Source organism: Lepidochelys kempii, chromosome 24 (assembly GCF_965140265.1).
Source record: "Lepidochelys kempii isolate rLepKem1 chromosome 24, rLepKem1.hap2, whole genome shotgun sequence".
Taxonomy (NCBI): domain Eukaryota; kingdom Metazoa; phylum Chordata; order Testudines; family Cheloniidae; genus Lepidochelys; species Lepidochelys kempii.
Window position 1 is genome coordinate 432,382 of NC_133279.1, and position 21,863 is coordinate 454,244.

Here is a 21,863-nt window from a genome sequence, read left to right on the forward strand (position 1 = left end):
GGCCCCACTGAAATCTCAGGGAGAGCCCAGCTTCTGTCCCCATCTCTCTCGGTCTCTCTTTTTGGCCTTGCCTGCCCCTCTGCCGCACAGCTTCCTGGCTCCAATGAGGGCTCGGGGGATACAATTTTTCCGCCACCCCCATCTACAATCCTCTCCCAGTAGCTAGATTTTGCTTTGCCATTGGTCTTGGGAAGCAGCATTGTCCGGTTTCATTGCAGTCCCTGGACGAGCCCAGGCATCATTACAATTTCATCAGGGTTGAAGGGCTTTGAGAATTACCCTGAACTGCCCCAGAGAGCAAGGCAGACTCTGAACTGCCAGCACCAAGGTGCCTGCACAGGCATTGCCTGAGCAAAGGGCACAAGGGGGCTGCCTTCCCTCTGGCCTGTTGTCACTAATAGGCACCATGACCAAAGAAGTCACGGGCGGGAGGACATCTAGAGCTGTGACTGCTGAAGAGCAGGGGCTAGGGGCTTTTCTAACTCCAGCCGCAGGTGATGGGTGGGTAGCATTTCACTGGGCCGCAGCTGCTTTATTGACAGAGGTGCAGTTAGATGCCAGCTTGGAGTCACTCTTTATTATTTAAATCTGTTATGTACAACGACTGAAAATTGAAAAACGCTTTTAAAGTCTCTGCAATATGAAAACTACAAGCTCTGTACATCGACTGCTGTGAGTGCAAGAGTGAAGGATCATGGTCTTTGGTGACTAGACTTGCACACACGTGCACGCACACACACACACACACGCAGGGTGCTTCTACTGTGGCCTTTCCCCCAGCCTGATTCCCCCTGTTGCTAATATGGGCGGGAGTGACAGCCTCTCTCTAGGGCAGAAGCTATGTCCTGCTGCATCTAGCCCTCCCCCACCTCCTTGGGGTGACACAAACAGACACAGCTGCCGTGTTTGTAACCTTGCTTAGAACAAGGCCGGGCAGCACAGTGGTACTGTGCTGGGGGTTACCCAGAGCACTGTGAACACTGGCACGCTCAGTAGCAGGGCTGCCCGGGGTTAGCAATGACGGGAAACCTGCAGGGGAAGAGCCGCAGGGTGACACAGCCGCACAGAGCACGGTTTCCTCTCTGGAAAGACCAGAAAGGGTCCAGGCGCTGTGGAAGGAGGGCCACAGCTCTGCAGCTGCCACCTGGGCCAGCCCACACCTCAGCACTCTTCCTTTCAATGGAATCCTACCACAATTGCTACAAATGTCTCTACATTACGTAGTGTAAACAAGAAGATCCTGGAATGTTTGAATCTAAGCGACCTGACTGCAGGCCCCTTCTAGAGGAGCTGCTGGGACAGACACACGGGGCCAAGTGGAGGGGGGAGGCAGGGACAGAGGAAAAGGACACTCAAGTCCATGAGAAGAAGGCAGTGCTGAATACTCCCTCCAATATAGGCATCCAAGTGATTCCCACTGGACTGAACTCCGCCAAGGGCTGAGCTCCCCCTCCTCGTCCTGCAGTGAAGACTCTGGTCCCAACATCCCAAAATACGAATGGAGAGAAGAACTGAACAACTTACCTTTAAGAAATATTCTATGAAAAGAAACCCTAGCCCAACACCGTGCCTAGCCATGGCTGGGTCTATCGCCTCTAGCACAGGTACCTACAGGGCTGAGCTTCATATTGCTGACACTGTCAGTGCTCCCAGAGCAGGGACGACAAGGAACAATTTTCCTGACTCTGGTAGTGGAAAGAAGAAGCTATACAGCACAGCAGAGTTTGGGGGGGGGGCACTACTCTAACCCGAATCAGTAACACGTTTGGACCCGAAAGCAACACCATCAGCAGAATTCAGCTGCTTAGCAGAGCCACGACTCGCACACACATTGCTAACTACTGGTTCCTGGAGAGGGGCAGCTCGGGCTGAGCCGGGAGACTCCCCGGAAATCCCAACCCTTCTGTACAGGGACGCAGAATCCTCCCCATGGGGAGGCTACAAGTGAAGGAAGCAACATTGCTTTGAGCTGAGATCCAGACAGTGACTGGGGCGTGACTGACTGGCATGGGGAGGGGGAGTGTGAGCATCTCCTTTGCAATCTCCCTGGAGTCACTTTAATGCTGATGAAGAACATCTTGGACTGACTTCCAGAAACTGGGGGTGGGTCTTTAGCAAGACTTGACCATAGACAGGGGGTGAGGACCAACCCTTCCCCTTACACTGAACTCCCTGGGACAGTGCTGCTCACTCAGACTAACCCCAGGCAATGGGGCACCAGCCTCCAAGGTAAGAGGAGAGAAACCCCCTGGCCCAGCTCTCCAAGACCCTCCAGGGGTGCAGGAGCTAGCAGTCAAGAGCAGAGGTAGCAAAACTCTTTCCAAGTCCCTTCCCACAAGAGGGGAGCAGAAAACAGTCTGGTCTGCTAAGAATACACCCAGTGAGAAATGCACATCTCGGTGTGATGCTGAGAGCCCTGAACTACAGCCCCTGCCCTTAGCCTGTGCTCCCTGCCTCAGTACAGTGAGGGGACAAGACCCAGCCAAGGAGGCCCTTTAGTCAGATCCCTGGGTCTGGCTGCCCCAGGCCCCAGGGCTCCCAGAACATCCATCAGAGCCTGTCTCATGGGAACACACATCACCTTTGGCAACCCAGCATAGGCCCTGGGGGATCTGGGGACATTTCTATGCAGCTTTTGCATTTCCAGGCCTGGCTCCTTACACTGAGGGGAGTTGATTAATCTTCTCCTGACAACCCACGGATACCATGAACAAGCCCCTCAGGGCAGCCAGCACTGGGCCTATGTCCTCAGAGTTAGCCTCCTCGACCCCAGGGCAGGCCAGGAGCTGTGAGGTCAAGGGAACCCACCAGCTCAAATCCAGCCCAGACCGTTACAGCCAGGACAGCCCTGGCCCACGGCCCCTTTCTACAGGGACCATCTGACTATAAAGACCAGGTGATCGGAGGGGTGGGGGATGAGACATGCCTGCTCCCCGTGCCTCCCTTCCCCAGGGAACTGGGTTCTCTAGGGCTAGACGAATTCGCATGAGCTCCAGCTTCACACATTTAAAGTTACTCTATGGGAGAGATGGGGCAGCTGAGATGTGTTCACAACCAGCAGTGACTTGCCAGGCCTCTGGGGACAAAGGCCACATGTATGAGGATCTGTGTGGCCTCTCAGACTAGACCAGCTGGGGATAAGAGGGAGAGAGGGGAGACACCTGGAGTCCTGGGGACTCGGAGCTGCCTGGGACCACAGGGTGCTGGATGGATTCATCTTGGCTTCCTGGGTTGGCCATGGTAGGCAGTGCCATGGGGCCCCAGGTGTCCTACTGTGGGTACAGAGGCTTGGAAGCTGGAGTGAGGGGGATTCCAGGCTCTCAGGAACCCCCCATCTCCTCCCGCTCTGACCCCCCAGTGCAAAGGCCTCTCCATGGGGTCCATCTCCCCCACTCTGTCCCCGGCTGTGGGTGAGGGGAAAGGTCTTATCCTGGGGCTCTGGCCCTATCCCCCTCACCCTGCCTCCCCTACAGGGCAAAGGCTTCAAGCGGGCCATTGTGGGGACGCATCTGGGGGCTGGGAGAATTTCCTAACAGAGAAACATGAGTGGGAGGAGCCCCCGAGTGCTTTCCTGACGCTGCTCACTGCGGTGGGGCCTATGCCCTTCAGGGCAGGGGCTGGGCCCCTTGGGAGGGGGTGGAATGAGGGGATGGGGCAGGGCCCCATAGCAAGGTTTGTGTCCCTGGGAGAGGCAAAGTGAAGACAGCACTGATGGACTCAGCCCAGCCCATGGCCCCCCTGCCCCCTTGCTGTGGGGTGCAGAAGAGGCTTCCTGTCGTCAGTGGAGTCAGGAGTATCCCAGAGTGACCCCAAGGCAGAGCCTGCCCTGCAGCCAGGCACATGACTCAAGCAGAGTCCGTGTCCGTGGTAGGTGGTCACCCCTGGCCATCTCCTCTCCTTGCCCACTCAGCCTCAGCCCTGGGTGGGGGCTTTGTGGGAGGCTGTCCCCCTTTCTCCCTGCCCCAGCCCCATGTCAGACACAGCCCCAGGAGCACAGCTCTCCAGAGAGTCCACTCCTTTCTCTCCCCCACGCTTGGCTACAGCGCTGGGCTCTCACATGTTGGACGGGAGTTTGGGCTTCCCACTTTCCACCTCAGGGCTGAACGCCACGGAGCCCTTGCGGGAGGGGCCTGCCGCATGCCTGGGCGTGGAGACAGGAGACTGCGGCGTGGACACTCCACTGACGGGCCGGCTGGATTGGACTAAAGATCCGGAAGGCATCTGCTGCGGGTGTGCTGGCTGACCTGGAACCCCAGGGGGTGGCTTGGTGAGGAGTCCAGCTACCGAGGGAGATGACCTGTGAGCCAGGTTCCCTGCTGACTTCCTGCCCTGATGGGAGGAGCTCCCGTCTGCTTGCTGGGTGACTTTATTGGGGAGGGATGGCTGAGACGCTGACAGGAGCCGGACGTCCTGTGTGAGCCTCCCAATAGGTAGGCCCTGGATGCTCCTGTGCTTCACCAGCTGCTGCGGCTGCATCAGCAGCGAGATGTGGGAGCCGGTGGCTCGGGACAGGCTGTAGTGGAGAGTTCTCCCTGCTGGGAGCACCTGCTCAGAGCTGGGGGATGGACCCCCTGCTGGCTGCTGGAGAAGTGACGTGGAAACTGAGGTGCCTCGGGACTTGGAGAGCTGGGGTTGGGAGCCCGTAAGGGGCTGCTTTGCTATTGCCAGGGGCTCCCCCTTCTGCACCAGCCTTGGCTGTGGCAGTCCCACGTGTCCGGCCTTCGGCCCCCCGCTTTCCAGAGGCGACTGGGACTGGACCATAGGGGATGAAGGGGAGTTGGCTGCAGGCGTCTGCAGGTGGGGCTGTATACTGGATGGGGAGCTCACTGAGGAGGGCCGGGAGCCCCCCAGGCTGGGCTGGGACCTGCGCGCTTGCCTGGTGAGCAGGGTGGCCTCAGGCGAGAGCGGGCTGGAGATAGAGGAGGGTGGCAGGAAGATGTGGGCCTGCAGGCTCTGCTGGTGAGTCAAGGCAATGGCCACGTTGGTGGTGGCAGCTGCCGTTTGCAGTGGCGCATGCACCAGGGGCTCCCAGATCACCGGCTTGCCACTCAACTCCCGGCCCACCGCCATCTGCTGCAGGTCCTGGATGTTGTGGGCCATATCCCGGTCATGCTTGACGATCTGCTGGATCATCTCATTGTTCATGGCCCCTGAGCTGTGCTCTGCTCGCTTGCGCAGGAGGATGGAGTTCTTCTTACCTGAGGCGCAGAGAGAAGACACAGGGTCACCAACACTTGCCTGAGCTGTGCCCCAGGGCCAGGGGCACCATGGGAGAAACAGGCAGATAGGAGCATCCCCACCATCTTACAGATGGGGAGGGTGAGGAGCGGGGGGATAGAACCCAGGAGTCCTGGCTCCCTGCTCCTACCAGAGGGTTATGCTGACACTAGCGATTTTCTTGGCTGAGTGTCTCTCTAAGGCTATGTGAGAAGGGCGTAGACCTGGTGCCCTTGGGTCCCATTTGCCCCCAGGGCCAGCAGCTAGTCAGGTCGGCCCTCACCAGTAAGGACTGCAAGGGGGAGGCAGTGAGAGGTGGCTGAGCTTGGGGTGTGGGAAGTAACATATAGACCCTCCTTGTGAACAAAAGCAATGCCATATAGCAGGTCCCCTTACCTCCTAATGGGGAGAGGGAGGAAATCCCAGAGCAGGGCTGCCCAGCCCAGCCCCAGAGGAGGCAGGGAAAGAAATGTCCCTGACATTAGGGGCCCAAGGACAGGGGAAGGCGGTCGGGGAGTTGGGGGTACGTGCCAGGGCAGCAGCTGCTTGGGAGCAAGGAGATTCGCGGGGGTGGCTGGCATGCACTGGGGTGGGCGGTCCCTCACCAATGCGGTCCAGGCGGTCCATGGCCACGGTCTCGAAGGCCCTACGCATCATGGGGTGCTCCTCCAGCACCTCGTTGAAGTTATCCACCGAGAGTGAGTATAGGCGGCAATAGGTGTCGGCACGCACGCTGGCTGTCCGCCTCCCCCGCGTCAGCAAGCAGATCTCTGTGGGACACAGAGCTCGGCATCATGGCTACGGTCACCTCCCTGCTGGCATTGATCTCTAAAGCTGCCACAGGCCGCGTCTTTACTCCCTGCTCTGGCAGCCAGAGAAGGGGAGATGGTTACCTTGTCTAGTGCCTCTTATGTTACAGGAGCTTGTGAGCTGAATGAAACTGAAGCACGAAGAGCGGAAAGGACCAATCCCAGGCAACGCAACAGCCACTTACAGAGTTGGAAACAGAACCCAGGAGTTCTGTGCGGCATGGCCACAGCTTGCTCTAACCACTAGACAGCACTCCCCTTCCCCCGCAGAGCTGGGGAGAGAGCCCAGGAGTCCTGGCTCCTCCCCCATTCTTACCCCCACTGCCTTCCCAGAGCTGGGGAGAGAACCCAGGAGTCCTGGCTCCCAGCCACTCCTCCCCCATTCTTACCCCCACTGCCTTCCCAGAGCTGGAGAGAGAACCTGGGGACTCCGTGACACCCCCATATCCTCCTTTATACTTGATTGTGATCTTGCATATAAAGCAGGCTGAGAGAGGTATCAGGGAAAAGGTTCTGATGTAGTGAAAGTCATTTTTCTATCTATAGATGTGTATCATTAATGCATATTAAGTTGTGAGAATTGTGTTGTAGGGTGTAAAACATGCTGTAAATTGGGGAATCAGCCAGATATTAGCCCCCCAGAGACAACAGCAAGGAAAGTGACCAACTCCCGGGTGGGTGTCAAACAACCAGCACCAGCCATTGTCCAGCCAGGGAGCTACAATTCAATAACTCACCTGCATAAGGCCACACCAGGGGAATTGCTCAACCTTGCCTGGGGCCTCAGCAATGCCCATGAGACATGCCTGGCCTTGTATTCTCCAAGCACATGGGACTGAGGGTATAAAACAGGACACAGGGGCCCATGCTTCACCTTTTCTCCTCCCCCACCTATGCTGCAAGCAACAAGAAGACTTAAGACTCCAACAGAGGAGACTGGCCCAGATTTCAAGGGTGAAATCTGAGTACTATGAACTGCAATATCCAGTGGGCTGAGAAAAACTGCTTTATCTAGATATTGCCCAGTCTAATAGGGTTGAGAGTTTAGACTGCTTATATTTTCTTTTCTTTTGGTAACTAACTCTGAAATTTTGCCTGTCACTTAATACCACTGAAAATCTATCTTTTGTAGTCCATAGATTTGTTTAACTGTTTATCTTTACCAATGAGTTTGCCTGAAGTGTGTGCTCAGGTTTGCAAAGGTTGGTGTAGATCCACTTTCCATTGATGAAGTGGTGAACCAATTAATAAATCTGCATTGCTCGTCTTGAGCAGTGCAAGACAGTATATTCCTGAGGTACAGTGCTGGCAGCTGGGGGGAACGGGCTGGTGCCTTTCCTTGTCTGATTCGTGAGTGGCTCTGGGAGAATTCATGCAATCTAGCTGGGTGTGGGGCTCCATATGCAGTTGTGCTGAGTTATCACAGCACCTGGAAGGGTTCGCTGCTGGTCACTAGCAAGGCATTGTGAGAGACAGCCCAGGCTGGAGAGAGTTAAGGGGGCACAGAGGTCCCACGGTCCCAGGCTGCACCCTGTGGATCCCGTCACATCTTCATCCCAGCCCCCTGAGCCACAGATGCCCCCTCCCATCTGGGGAGTTGCATGGCTGTTTCCTTCCTGTCCCAGCCCAGCCTCACCCCCGAAGTAGGAGCCGTCGGACAGCTTGGTCTCCTTGTTGCCCTTGGTGAGGATGCTGACCACGCCATGCTGGATGAAGTACATCTTCTTGCCCACGGTGCCCTCACGGATGATGAAGTCCCCAGGCTGGAAAACCTCGAAGCGCAGCTTGGTCAGCATAGCTGTCACAAAGTTGGGGTCGGCGTTGGCGAACAGCGGCATATTGGCCACCAGGTTCCGGCAGTTAAAGTTGATGATTTCCTGGGAGGAGGGCAGCAGAGGGTCACTTGGAAGCAATATACCCCTTTGAGAGCAGCAACCCGCCAGCGACCACCACCCAGAGGGGGCAACGGGGCTGGCCCTGGCTCCAGGACTCCCTACCTCTTTGAGAGGCTCACTCAGCTCCCCCAGGATGTTCTCCTCATCGAACATCTTGCCCTGGTAGCGGTGCTCATAGTACTCATGGATCCGCTGGCGCGTGTCCCCGGGCAGCTTGTGGAAGGCCATGTACTGCTCCACTTGCTTGTACTGGAGGGACAGACAGAACCACTCATGCCAGGGCTGGAAACACCCAGATGGGAAGGGCAGGGGCTCCACAGGTGGGTGGGAGGGGGCCATGCCTGCGGCCTGAGCCCCAGGGCAAGAGTGAAGAGTGCAGCGTGGTGCCAGGCAGCCTCCGAAGGCCTGGAGCCAGGCAGCCCTGGGCCAGCTGTGCCGACACAGTAATAGAACCAGGGAAGAAGCGGGTAAGGAGCGGCATGGGTCAGGCAGTGTTTAGTGTTCATTCCCAGCTCATACCCAGGCCCGATCTCCCCTGCACCCACAGCACCAGCCCATCACCCCCCGCTTGCCTCAAGGCCTGCCCCTTACCACCCTGCCTAAGCTTTGGGGCCTGCTTCACTCCCCCCAGTGCACTCACCTTCTCCTGGTACTGCCGGCGGGAGGAGTCCAGCGACTGGATCAGGGCAGTGGCGTGGCCAATGAACATGGCGTAACAGGTGGCACCCACAATCATGCTGAGCATGGTGAGCCAGACGTCGGTCATCCCCTCCGGAGCCTGCTGGCCGTACCCAATGCAGAGCATGTGGCTCATGGCCTTAAACAAGGCATGGGAGTACTGCTTCCCCCAGGAGTCATTCTGCAGACAGGAGGGCACCTGAGCAGGCTGCAGCCGGGCTAACTCCTGCCACTGTAGCCAGGCATTTCTTTGACTTTGCAGCCTCTTTGTATCTCCCACCCCAGGGTGGGGGAAATGTGAACTCCCAACCAGCAGGGGAACAGGTCTGTGGCCTCACACCCCGGGGCAGGGCCCCGTTCCCCAGGGTGTGGCAGCTTCTGGGCTGATCTAAGGACCAGAGGTTTGCCCCCAGCCCAGCGCCCAGGGAGGCAGCAGGAGCCCCCACTGCCTGCTGTCTCTTGGCAGCTGGTGGGAGGGATTTCCCTTGTTTGTCGGATTTAATTAGTGGCAGAGATGTGCTGCAGCAGGGACAATCCCAGACTGAGAGATTCCCCTGTCTGACTGATGCCAGTGGGGCTGCAATCAGACTCCGGGATCGCCATCAGCCCCCCGCTGGACAGCACATGTGTGCATGGGTAATTAGCACAGGTTAAGAGTGTGCACATGGGTGTGTGTAAGAGTCTGCGTGTAGCAACGTGTGTGCCAGGGGATGCTCCCAGCCTGGAACATGCATGATGGTCTGGTCCGTGAGGTCTCCCAGGCTGGAGCCATCAGCATAAGGTTTATTTATCACCTGCCTATCCTTTTATAAACACTAAGCCTCCCCGACCCCATGCACACGCCACGATCCCCGTTACACAGACTGCAGCCCGGCTCTGCAAACTGCCCCAGTCTCTCACTCAGGAGATCAACCCCCACAAAGGCAGTTCTCCTGTTAGCCCTGCAGGGCCAGCCTGGCCTGGGGACAGGGGCAGGGAGGTCAAATTCTGCCCTCACTGACCCCATGCAGCCCATGGCCGCTGAGCCAGGTGGGAGGGGATCTGCCTTCCAGCACATTCATTGTTAACAGTGAGTGACACCGTGCATGTGTCATGGCCACAGTGGAGACTGGGATTCTGCACAGAGCCCATGGCCCTGGCCAGGGATTCCCCCCTTGCCCCAACCAGCCTGCTCCTGGGCACCGCTCCTCCGGGAGCCCACAGGAATACAGCTCTGTGGCGACAGTCTGGGATGGGGGATGGTTTTAACCAATTGCCTTGTAAAGTAAAGGATTTGCTCCTTATGTCCCACGACAAGCACCAGGGCAGTGGATGGCACTGCTCTGCCGCAGGGGTCTCTTAAACCAGAATGGGATGACAGGTGCTGAGGAGAGCAGAGACCACAAGGAAGGGACAGGCTGGAGCCCGACGGCCCCACCCCAGTGGACAGCAAATTCAGGGAGATACGGAGAGCCTGGGGATCTCAGGCTTCAGAGCAGAAGAGCCGGGCGGGGTGCTCACCACCATGTGATTGATGGCGACCCAGCAGTCCGCAGGGAAATCCTGCAGCATGGGCACCAGGAACTGCAGGCAGCCGTCCCAGTGGCACAGCAGCAGCATCATGCCGATGAGGTTAAAGATCCGCACCACAGCGCTGGCCAGGTCGTAGGTCATGTGGAAAATCTGAGCAAGGGGATAAGCCAGGAGAAAGACTGTGAAAAGCCAGCTCTCTTCTCCAGGTACTCGCAGCAGGGGACAGGGAGCCCCCAAATGCCCCTTAACCCCCCCCAAAGCCCCTCCCAGCCACAGGTCCACAAAATGCCCCTCCCCTGGCCAGGGGTTCTGAAGCCCCCCTTGATCCCTCCAGGCAGGGACCCCCAAATGCTTTTCCCCTGGCGGTCCCACCTCCTCCCACTGGTGAATGTAGCGGATGAGGCGGGACAGGCGCAGAAGGCGGAGCAGGCTGAGGATCTTGGTGAAGCGCACAATGCGCAGGGCCCGCGCCGTCTTGTAGACGTCGGAGTCCACCTGAGTCTCCAGGTCGACGATGAGGAAGATGTAATCCACGGGTATGGAGGAGATGAAATCGACCAGGAACCAGCTCTTCAGGTACTTCATCTTGATGGTGTGCGGGTCCAGGATGATCTCCGTGTTGTCCTCCACCACGATGCCCGTGCGGAAGTTCAACACCAGGTCAGCCAGGAAGAAGGTGTCCGAGAGCACGTTGAAGACAATCCAGGGCGGTGTGTTCTCATCCTTGAAAAAGGTGATGCCTACGGGCAGGATGATCAGGTTCCCCACCATCAGCAGCAGCATGATGAGGTCCCAGTAAAACCTGCGGGAGGAACGGAGAGCGGGCACGAAGCAGAGGACAGAGGAGCAGGGGAATGAGAAAGGAGATGGGAAATGGAGCCAGGGAAGGAGAAAGGGAGGGAAAGAATGAAAACTTCCTTCTAGTAGCTAAACCTGCATGACAAATTGGATCAGTTTAAACTGGAGAGGGTTCAGAGAAGAGCCATGAGAATGATGAACGGGCATGAAAACCTGCCTTACAGTGACAGAGCTCCATCTGTTTAGAGAGAAGTTTAAGGGGTGATTTGCTCACAGTCTGTAAGTACCTTCCTGGGGAACAAGATATTTGATCACAGGCTCTTCAGTCTAGCAGACAAAAGTCTAACATGAGCCAACAGCTGGAAGTTGAAACGAGACAGATTCAGTCTGGAAATAAAGTGCAAATGTTTAAGAGTGAGAGTAATTAACCATTGGGACAATTTACCCAGAGCTGTGGGGGATTCTCCATCACCAGAAATACTCAAATTAAAAAAACGGGCTGTAGATCCAACAGGAACCGATTTGGGGAAGTCCCATGTCCTACGTGACACAGGATGTCAGACCTGCTGATCAGCAAGGTCCCTTCTGGCCTTGGACTCTATAAACCCCCTGAAGATTGCGTGCACATGCCCCAAACAGATATAGAGACCGGATGTGCATGCATGGACACGGACACATATCCTCCTCCCACTGCCCATGCCCCAAACAGATATAGATACCGGATGCACACGTGCGTGCACACACACTTCTCCCCATTTGTCTCTCCACCTGGGAGGGCTGAGAGCAGCTTCTCATTCCAAGCTGCAGCTTGCCAGCCATCTGTGGGGGCGACACAACACGCCAGGCCAGACAGCTCTAATCCCAACCTTTGTGCCCCCAAACAACCAGAGCACAGAGGGGCTGAGTCTGCACCCAGCCCGAGATCCCAAGGGGAGAGGAATTAGCACAGTGGCAGGGAAGGAGAGAGAGAAGGCTCCAGATGGCTATGAAAGGAGCCGAGGAGCTGCTGAGGCAGCAAGGGATAGGGTGGCTGAGCCTGGTGGTACGAGCTGTGGAGGGGGAAGTTCTTGCCCCAACAGTGGGGAGATCCATGAAGGCACAAGACAGCCAAAGCTTGGTGAGAAGAGAACAGAGACCCAGCGTCTGAGGGGCTCTGTAACAGCACTGGTTACCTGCCAAGTGCATCTGATGGCCTTGAGTGGCTCTGCAGCACCCTGCCTCAGTTTCCCTTTCATTCAGTAACTCCACAAGGAGTATGTATCCTCCACCACCCCCACCACCCCATTGTGGGGGCTGGCCTCCCTCTCCACCTGGCGTCTTGCCCTGCTCTTTATCTCCACAGGAGTTCCCAGGCCTTTTCCATCTGCTTACAGCAGCCTCCAGGCCCAAACCCTCCCCCCTGCTCATCACAGCCATTGCCCCAGCGTCCTCTCCCATCTCCTGCCTTCTCCTCTTCACAAGAGAGCAGATCTGTATAGAGCCCGGCTGTCTTTGGTGCAGCTATTAACGAGGAACAGGTGGGCCAGATCCCTTCCCTAGCCCTGGGCTAGGCTCTGAAAACAGCAAGGGTGATTCTGACCCAGAAGGGAGAGGGTGGAGTGGCGAAGGGGTAACCTCGCTGTGCCCATGCTGCTGACCAGAGCTTGGAGAGCCTGGCAGAAGAGAGTTGCAATAGTCCCCGTGAAAGGGGCTGAAGGCCGGGGGGAGGAGTCCAGGAAGGGGGAGGCAAGGCCCCAGGAAGTGTTGCTGAGATGGTGATGGCCAGTTCTGACGGTGAAGGAGGAAGAGGAGAGCTCGGGTTCAAAGATGATGCCTAGGCTATCGAGAGTGGGGGCCTTATGGAGAGCCCCTGTGGAAACCAACTCTTCCCCCTGGGGAGGGTGTCAGGCTGAGTCCTGGCAGCCCGGGGAGAGGAGATCCCTCCCGTGGATGAAGAGGCAGGGTACGGAGACCCTCCCTGATGGTGCTTTACCCAACAGCAAGGAGTAAAGAGATTACACCTCCCAGCGTCCCCGTGCAAACCTTCGCTCCTGGCACCTCAGGCACCCACCAGGCAGGCGGATCAGGGTCATGGATGGGCAGATTGAGCCCAGAGGGGGGATGGGACTTGCACCCAGGGAAGCGGTGTCAGGGCTGGGGTTGGAGCTCAGATGATGGATTCTGTCCCTTTCTGTCTGAGATCATGGGGTTGAAGCTCAAGGATCAAAATTCCCTCTTCCCTAGCACCCCGCGCGCCTATTGTGCCAGCCCTAACTTCCAGGAGGGAGCTCGAGGGTGTAGCCCGTGGGTGTAGCTGGGGGTAGGGTGGAGGGAGGGGGAGGATAAAAGAGTCCCCACTGGGTTCCGCTTCTGCGCTTCAGGGCAATTTGCTTTTGCTGAAGTGCCCAGGCACAAGTGGCCAAGCACAGGGGGTCCCAGGTTCTTTCCTCCCCGGGAATTCTGGCTCTGGCCCTCCAGAGTGCCCCTGAGCATTGATGGGGGGCAGGGGCTTATCCTTATCACTGCCCACAGGGGCTTACAGGGTTTAGAATAAGCTCTCTAGTTACACAAGTAGGATGGGAGGGGCAGGGCTCCGGGGCCAGGAAGGGGGGCCCTGCAGCACCCTCTGGGTCAGGGTGAGTGTGGGTTCCCAAAGCCTGCCTCATGGTCAGAGCCGTGAAGAGGCTGGGGTGCTGAGCACAGTGTGGCCATGCAGGCAGAGATGGGGCTGAGGGCTACAGGAGATGCACCTTCCTGCCGTCCCTCTGTTGGGCTGAGGGGTGTCTGCAGCCAGCGCCCTCTCCGTGCCAGAGGGCAACCCGCTGCCCAGGAGATGGGTGAGAGGAAGCGGCACAAGCCACAGGGCCAAAGAGCCGCACTAGTCGGGAGAGTGACACCCCTTGCTGCGTCCCACCCAGGCCTGGGCACGGTGCTCCTCGGGTGCCAGAGGGAGTGGTTAGCATTCTGGCAGTTGATGCTGCAGGGCGTGCTCTGCGCTGGGCAGAGGGGAGACCCTGTATCTCCTATAGCACCAATTTTGTGCCTGGGCATCTCGGGCTGTGCTCTGGATTTTGGAGATGGGAGGTTCCTGCAATTCTCAGCCTGGTTTTTCCCCTGCTGGACTCACCTCCCACCATGTGCTACAGCCCCACTAACTCACCTTGGAGAGGTGGCCCAGTGCCAGATGAATTTACTCTGCAAAGCCAAGCTGCTCTGGGGAAGAGACTAGAATCCAGGCCTCTGCAGGCACATGGATGCATCAGGCTTTGCAGGCTGTGACCTCCACAAGGGGCCGGCCTGGCTTAATGGGTTCCTGCCCTGACCTTCCCCAGGGCCTTGGCTTCAGCCCTTACAAAAAATATTTAAAACCAGGTATAAGAAGATGCTGCCTCTTCCAGTGAATCTCTCAGGTGGAGCTCTGAGCCACTGAGGGGAAAGGCCAGCATCAGCAGAGAAGAGACTTCTGGGTACCGCGCTGGGCCTCAGGAGACCCCAGCTCTGCCACTCATCTGCAGGGTGGCTTTGGTCAGGGCCTCTGTTTCTCCTCTCAGCCCGTGTGTCGGGTCCATTCAGATTGCAGGGGCTCTGGGGCAGGGACAGTCTCTCATGTTGTGTCTGGGCAGCACCTGGCACAATGGGGCCATGATCTTGGTTATGGTCTTTAGGTGCCACCACAGCACCAATCAACCAAGCAGGAGTGCTGCATTCGCAGTTCCAGAGCCAGGCTCGGAATATGGCTGGGATCCAGGCAAAGGCTCTGAGAGGATCTAAAGGGACCTTTGGTTCGAGCAAGTCTTTTATTGAGGAGGAACAAGCAGCAAGTGGTATGAGTACAGAAGGACAGGTTCTAAACCCTCTGCCCCAGGCAGGCAGAGCCCTGCCCCTGAGTGTGGCCTTCGACCTCTGCTGCTAGTTTATTCATTTCAGTTCCTGGCTGCTGCCACCTGCATGCCTCCCCAAAGCCCTTTCTTCCCTGGAAAGCCAGGGAGTCCATGACAGAAACCGTCTTGCAGGTAGCCCCTGTCAATGTGGCTGGGACTCCAGCTCCCTCCAGCCACGTCCTGCCCCCATTGGGCTGGTCTCCAGCGGGACAAGCATCCCCCCACTATTGCTTTTATTCAGCTCTTGGGCCGTGTGCTGGTGGGGGGGTCCCCACTGCGAGACGGGGAATGCGCTGAGAACACTGCTGGTTCTGGAAGGTTCTGTCAACACCCTAGCCTCGGGGGAGGTGCAGAACAAGACTGGCCAGTAGCCAGGGGCTAACACAGTGAGAGAGCTTCACCCCTCCGCTGGCAGAGCCCTTCACCAGTGCCCCTCGCACATCTCTCTTCTGCCTCTGTCCTGACATGCTCTGGCTCCCCAACCTGAATGCCCGAGAGTAGCTGGCTGTGTAATTTCATCCCACACAATGGCTGCCTCTCAGGCATGGAGGAGATTTCTCCGTGGGGCAACCGTGTCCTACGTCAACGCCACATTCAGAACAGGGGAAAGAAAAGAAACCCAAACTAGCTCCTCCCTGAGACAGACACCAGGAGGGAAGTGGAGAGAGAGATTAATCCCCAGAGACACCGCCAGAAGACCCATCCACCCCACTCTTCTCTCTGACAGTGGCCAGATACTTCAAAGGAAGGGGGAAGAACCCCCATAATAGACTCTTTTAGAGGTTGGATTACACCCTAAAATTCTCTCTCTAAACACACTCAAGTGGGGCTGTGGATGTTCTCATTCTCCACAGAAATGTCTGACCTTTTTTAATCTTGCTAAACCTCAGTGAGCTCTTGTGTCAGTGAGCTCCATGGGTTAATCACATACTGCATGAAAAATATTTCCTTGGATCAATTTGGAGTTTGCTGCCTTTGAGTTTCATTGCCTGGTCCTTTGCTCTTGTTCTACACGGAGATAGGGAGGGGCCTGGCTGACATGCAGCATCACATCCATCGTGTTGTAAAACTCTTGCTTTGGTGCCACCACCTTATCCAGCCCCTCTCTAACCAAACACTCCTAACCTCGTCAGTCTCTCCCATACCCCATACCACAGCCTGCCCCAGCCTCTAACGCAGGGCAGGGCCCATCTCCCAACCGTCTGAGGGAACAATGCTTCCTGCTCAGGAGAACTCCAGCCAAGGGCCCAGTGTAAGTGTCACATGATGCTCATGGCGGAGGGAAGGGCTCTGCTCAAAAACCAAGGACCAGAACTTCAGAAAAGCCCTTGCCTGGCAGCAGAGACTTGGAAGACAAGGACACCAGCGGCTGGGCCTGTGCGCCCCATGCAGGGGGGACCATCCTGAAACCAACGGGCTTGGATTCCACCTGCTGAACCTGGCTGGTAGACCAGCAATTGGCACAGACGATTGCTCTGGAGGGTTTGACCATGCCAAGGACTCCACCTGCACATGCCAGGGAAAAAACACACAACCCAGCGCTCTGCACAAGCACAACATAAGAACGGCCAGACTGGGTCAGACCAAGGGTCCATCTAGCCCAGTGTCCTATCTTCCGACAGTGGCCAGTGCCAGGTGCCCCAGAGGAAACGAACAGAACAGGGAATCACCAAGTGATCCATCCGCTGTCACTCATTCCCAGCTTCTGGCAAACAGAGGCTAGGGAGCCCATCCCTGCCCATCCTGGCTAACAGCCATTGAGGGACCGATCCTCCATGAACTGATCTAGTTCTTTTTTTGAACTCTGTTATAGTCTTGGCCTTCACAACATCCTCTGGCAAGCTACACAGAGAGGGAGCCAGGCTCAGACAGGCCCACAGAGTGTGACAAACATACTCTGACACCCCATCACAGGTACACACATCCCCCTTCCCCTCTCCACCACGCAGACCTGGACCCTCATGACAGGCCCTGAGTAATGGAGGAGTCCACAATCATTCACAAGAAGAAATCAAGGGCAGTTTTGCTCCTTCCTCCCAGCCCCATGTGGCTCTTTTCCTCCTCTCTCTGCTGTAACCTAGCCAGCTCACACTCCCGCTCTCCCTGTGACCAGCAGAACTGTACCCAGCCCTCATGACCAGTGTCCATATGGACGTGAGGTGTCTCTGGCGCTGTAGCCAAGAATAGTTTAAAGGAACAAATTAAAGTCAGAGCCAGAGAGCCCCCCGGTATCTGGGGTGCACAGTCAGGTGCCAACTCAGGTCACGGACAGTCCAGCCTCCTGCAGGGAGAAAGAGGCTTTGGAGAGCTAACAGTGGCGGGGCCCCAAATTTCCCTAACAGGAGAAACCAACAGTCAGAGCTGAGGATTAGCGCTGGTCACTAATGCCTCTCTGGGGGCCACGCTGTACGCTGGGTTAACCCTTTCCAAGCCACGACTCTGGGGACTTTCCAGCTGCAGTCAAGAGCTTTCCTCTGATTAGTACTTTGCTAGGAGTGCCAGCCCCGAAGGACTCTGGCTATGGAGCGGTTAATGTCATCTGCCCCAGCTCACTGGCCCCTGACAAATGCCATACACAAGCTCACTGAGCTAACCTTGACCTTCCTCTCCCAGTCCCCTCCTGCTGACTGCCCAAACCCACCTGGAGCCTCTTGTCTCAGATTTACCTTGTAAGCTCTTTAGGGCAAAGCCCGTCTTTTATTCTGTGTCAAGTAGCGCCCAGCACAATGAGGCCATGATCTCGATTGGTCTCAGCTGCTACCATAATGCAGATAATAAACAACATCAGCGTAATCCAACCTGGACAGCTACCTACCAGCCCCTCTGCATGTCACCCTGTCACCTTCAACAGGCAGAGCTGCAGGGAACATGACTTCACAGAAGCTGCAGCTTGTAAACGTGGGGCCTTCTCACTTACGCTGAGGCCCTTACAGGGGTGCAGATGTAACACATGGCTGCTGTATGGCCCTTCGCATTCTGCTGGAGCAGTGTAAAGGATCCTTAGCATCAATGAGAATCAGGGCCTCCGGGCATTGCCTGGCTCTGCAGGGGGACCCCTGGTTACACCTACATGTGAGCAGGCTACTTTCAGTTTTACAACGGAACTCAGGTGCTAGTCTTGTGCTGGGTCACAGTGACTGTGGCATAATTTTCCACTAGAAATTAACGTCTTGCATCTTCATCCCCCATAGAGAAAGTCCATCCTATGTGACTCAACAACGCTGTGACATCCAATTCCTTCCCACCACGTAGACATCCCAGTAACACCCTGGAGATCCCAGGGACATGGTGTGCCTGGACCTGCCATCACAAGGCCTACCTTCTTGCCACACACCCTGCGCTAAATGGTCACATTGCCCTTCCCAGCACATCTCCACCACCAGCCTGCACAGCCAGAGCCATTCCTGATGAGGGAGGGCTCTGCAGGCGCCCCTTCTGCTAGAGCTGGGACGAGAGTTAATCTCCTTGGATGTGGTGCGACTCCTCAGTACATTCACAAATTAAAAACAGCTCCTAGTCCACTGGCAAGAGAGAAGGGCTACTCAGAGGCAGACAGAAGGATCAGTCTTCCTCTATTGGGGGTGCACAGGTGCCCGGTGAGTGAGGTCGGTTCGGCCCAGCTACCTAGAAGCTCTGCCCTGTCCATACACGAAGCACTGCCAGGCTCAGATGGATGCATGAGTGAGCTATGCAAGAGGTTGCTGGAACACTTGGGACTGCAGGAGTAGGAGGGTTTGAGTCACTCCCAAGGGCTGAGCGTGGGATACCCTATGTCCTGCAGCCAGAGGAATTAGCCTGGGATTCTATAGGGTTGGAAAATGCTAAAGCAGAACGATTGCTGGGCAGCAGAAGCACATCCCGGTCAGTCCCCTGGCCTCTCTGCATGTTACTTTTAGCCCCTGCCTTATTGGAGAGTAGTGCAAGAGGGGAGGACTAACCATGTGGTGGACAGAGCCCGTCCCTGGAAAGTCAGGGACAGGAATCCTTCCAAGGAGAAGGGGCAGGGGATGAATTCTGGGCAGCAGGGGAGTTTCTGATTCTGGTGATCAGCTGGCCTCCCAGGGTCACACCGGGCCTGCCTGAAAGGGGTTCCCAAGAATAACAGAGGGATCACTCTAGGTGTGGCCTCCTTGGGGTAAAACCCAGTGGCCCAGTGATGCTGGTGAGTCTGGGTGCAGGGAAGGCTCATGATAGTGAGGACTTGGAAATAGAAACTTCCTGCACAGCAAAGCGAACGGCATTGGATTTGTGTCCTGTCAGTTCTTAGTCCCCAACTCCCCTACAGCTCCCCTACAGCTGCTGCCCTGCTCCCACCTGGAGGTAGAGGGACCCTGGTGACAAGACTGAGCTTCCTGAGTGGTCTGGGGAGGAGGGACCCTGGTGCCTGGCTTGTAGGAATAGCACAAGCTGCTGAGGAAGGGCCCCTCCAGGTTTCCTGGGGAACAGAGCCTTCCCCCCCACCCCGCCCTAGCTCACTGCCCAGCCATCCCTGGGATGTCACCCCCTAGCCTCCTACTAGCGCTGTAGGGCTCAGGTGCCCCAGCCTGGTGAGAGGACCCTGGCATCCGGGTTAGCCCCACATCACCTCCCCCGCAAAATGGGACCGGGGCTGCAGGCCCCAGAGCACCAGCACAAACAGAAGACGGATGCTCATGGCGCGAGGGAGCAACCGCTGGAGGAGCAGAGGGTATGGGCCATGGGGGACAGGGAGGACAGACTGCAGCCCCCTCACTCCGCTGAGACCTCAACCTATGAGCCACCGGGACCCACCCCCGGGGCTGAGCAGGGCCCACTCCAGCAGGGGAAGGCCAGGCTTAGCCTGCAGTCTCGCAGTCAGCACCCAGGACAGCGCCAGCCCCAGGCTGGCAGAAGGGAGGACATGGCGGGGGAGCTGGGCAGACAGCCTTGCACGGGGATGGGCAGGGATGCATGCAACCTGAGCGCCCTGTGGATCAGCTGGAGGACCGGGGCTTGGCTGGGGTCAGGAGGGGCAAGGGCCCCTCTCACCTGAAGTCGCTGTAGGGGTGGCTGGGTAGGGCCAGACTGGGCGGCTGGGTAGGGAGGATGGGGTCAGGGGGGCCGGCTAGCAGGTCCTTAGCAGGTGCCGGGGCCCCTCTCACCGGAAGTCGCTGTAGGGATGGATGATCCAGAACCCGGCCGATTTCACCCGCTGCTGCTCCAGCTCCACCGCCTTGTGGCTGCCAAACATGCGCAGCGAGAACTTGTTGACCGCGGGCTGCAGCATGGCCCCGAGCTGGCGCTGCACGAAGGTGCCGGCCAGCGCGGCGGGGTCCTCGGCGTCCGCCAGGATCTGCTCCGCCGCCTCCGCCTTGCCGGCCGCGGGCTGCGGGGCGGGCGCCGCCGCGGGGGTTACTGCGCGGGGCGGCTGGGCTGGCCCAGAGCCCGCGCTACCCTCGGGGCGCCCGGGGGCCTCCCCGTCCAGCACCAGGGGCTTGTCCCGCGGGTCGGCGCCCGGCGCCCTGCGCGCCCCGTCCCGGGGCTCCGTGCCCGGCGCTGCCTCCATCCTGCCGGGGAAGCGCCCTGCTCAGGTTCCCTTCAAACGCCCTTGCCCGGGCGCCCGGCCCGGCTCCCCTGGGCACATGCTGGCCGCAGCCAGAGCCGGCGGGTGGGAGGCGGCCGCAGCTCGGGGGCGCGGCGGGGGATGCTGCCGGGGGCGCGGGGATCCCCGAGGGGGGCGCTCCGCTCCCTGCCCCGCAGCCGGGCTCAGCCGCGGGCCGCGGGGGCCGCCGGCCGCTGCTCCCCCATGGCCGCCCCAGGGCAGGTGCCGGCGGGGCAGAGCGAGCCTGTTGCACACGCCCAGGCGGGGAGACGTCAGCTGGGCTCGGGGAGCCGCAGCTCCATCCTCCGGAGCGCGGGCAGGCAGCGGCGGCTCGGCCCAGCCAGCGGCGAGCCGGGGCTCGGCAAGGCCCGTGCTGCCCCCTGACGGGAGCCCGGAGACTGCAGCGGGGGGAGGTGCCGAGTGGGGCCCCGCCCCTGCTGGGCAGCGTGGGGGCGGCGCCCAGCCCCCGCCGGGGGGCACTTTCCGTGAAGGGGACTCTCAGCTTCCTGCTGTGAGAAACAAACCTCTTTCCATCCCTTGTCCTTGCAACACCCCAGTGAAAGCACCTATTGCAATTCTGGGGAGGGGAAAGCTTGGCTGAGCCCTGCCCCCCAACCCAGTCCCGCCCTGCACCCCCAGGCCAAGGCATCCCTTGGGCCTAGGACAGAAGACCATAAGACTGGCCACACTAGGTCAGACCAATGGTCCATCTAGCCCAGTGTCCTGCCTGCCTATAGTGGCCCGTGCCAGAGGCTTCGGAGGGAATGAACAGAGAGGGCATCCCTCCTCTCCAGTCCCAGCTTCTGAAGTCAGAGGCTAGGGACATCCAGAGCATGGGGTTGGGTCCCTGCTCATCTTGGGTAAGAAACACTGATGGATCTGTCCCCATGAACTTGTCCAGTCTTTTCTGAACCCAGTTGTACTTTTGGCCTGAAGAACATCCCCTGGCAATGAGTTCCACAGGTGCATTGTGTGAAGTACTTCCTTAGGTTTGTTTCAAACCTGCTGCCTGTTAATTTCATTGGGTGACCCCTGGTTCTTGTGTTAGGTGAAGGGGTAAATAACACTTCCCTCTTCACTTTCCCCACCCTCTGTCATATCCCCCTTAGTTGGCTCTTTTCCAAGATGAACCAGTCCCAGATTTAATCTCTGCTCATACAGAAGCTATTCCATCCCCCTGGTCATTTTTGTTGCCCTTCTCTGCACCTTTTCCAATTCTAATGTATCTTTTGTGGGAGGGGGCAACTAGCCCCGCAGGCCATGTTCAAGGTGTTGGGTACCAAGGATTTATATAGTGCCATGATGATATTTGGTGTCTTATTATCTATCCATTTCCGAATCGTTCTGAACATTCTGTTTGCTTTTGGACAGCCTCTGCACACTAAGTGGATGTTTTCAGAGAACTACCCACAATGACTCCAAGATCTCTCTCTCTTGAGTGGTCACTGCTAATTTAGACCCCATCTATTTCTTCGCCTTTTGCAGGCTGCCATCCCACTTTACAACAGAAAAAAATTCTAGGTCTCTGTTCCCC

General features: G+C 57.7%; 1 protein-coding gene across 2 annotated transcripts; it reads right to left on the reverse strand.

Annotated features, from left to right (window-relative positions):
• Nucleotides 1-555: 555 nt before the first annotated feature.
• On the reverse strand, nucleotides 556-20,865 carry HCN3 (hyperpolarization activated cyclic nucleotide gated potassium channel 3). Of its 2 annotated transcripts, none has more exons than XM_073322679.1 (8): nucleotides 19,890-20,865; nucleotides 10,607-10,913; nucleotides 10,100-10,261; nucleotides 8,562-8,780; nucleotides 8,024-8,170; nucleotides 7,663-7,903; nucleotides 5,823-5,987; nucleotides 556-5,198 (listed from the first exon to the last, which is right to left on the reverse strand). In XM_073322679.1, exons 1-8 carry the CDS (start codon nucleotides 20,291-20,293, stop codon nucleotides 4,054-4,056), a joined length of 2,790 nt encoding a protein of 929 aa, XP_073178780.1. In that variant the 5' UTR covers nucleotides 20,294-20,865; the 3' UTR covers nucleotides 556-4,053. The 2 variants fall into 2 exon arrangements, with proteins under 2 accessions (XP_073178780.1, XP_073178778.1); XM_073322677.1 differs by having other exon boundaries at nucleotides 10,484-10,913.
• Nucleotides 20,866-21,863: the final 998 nt, after the last annotated feature.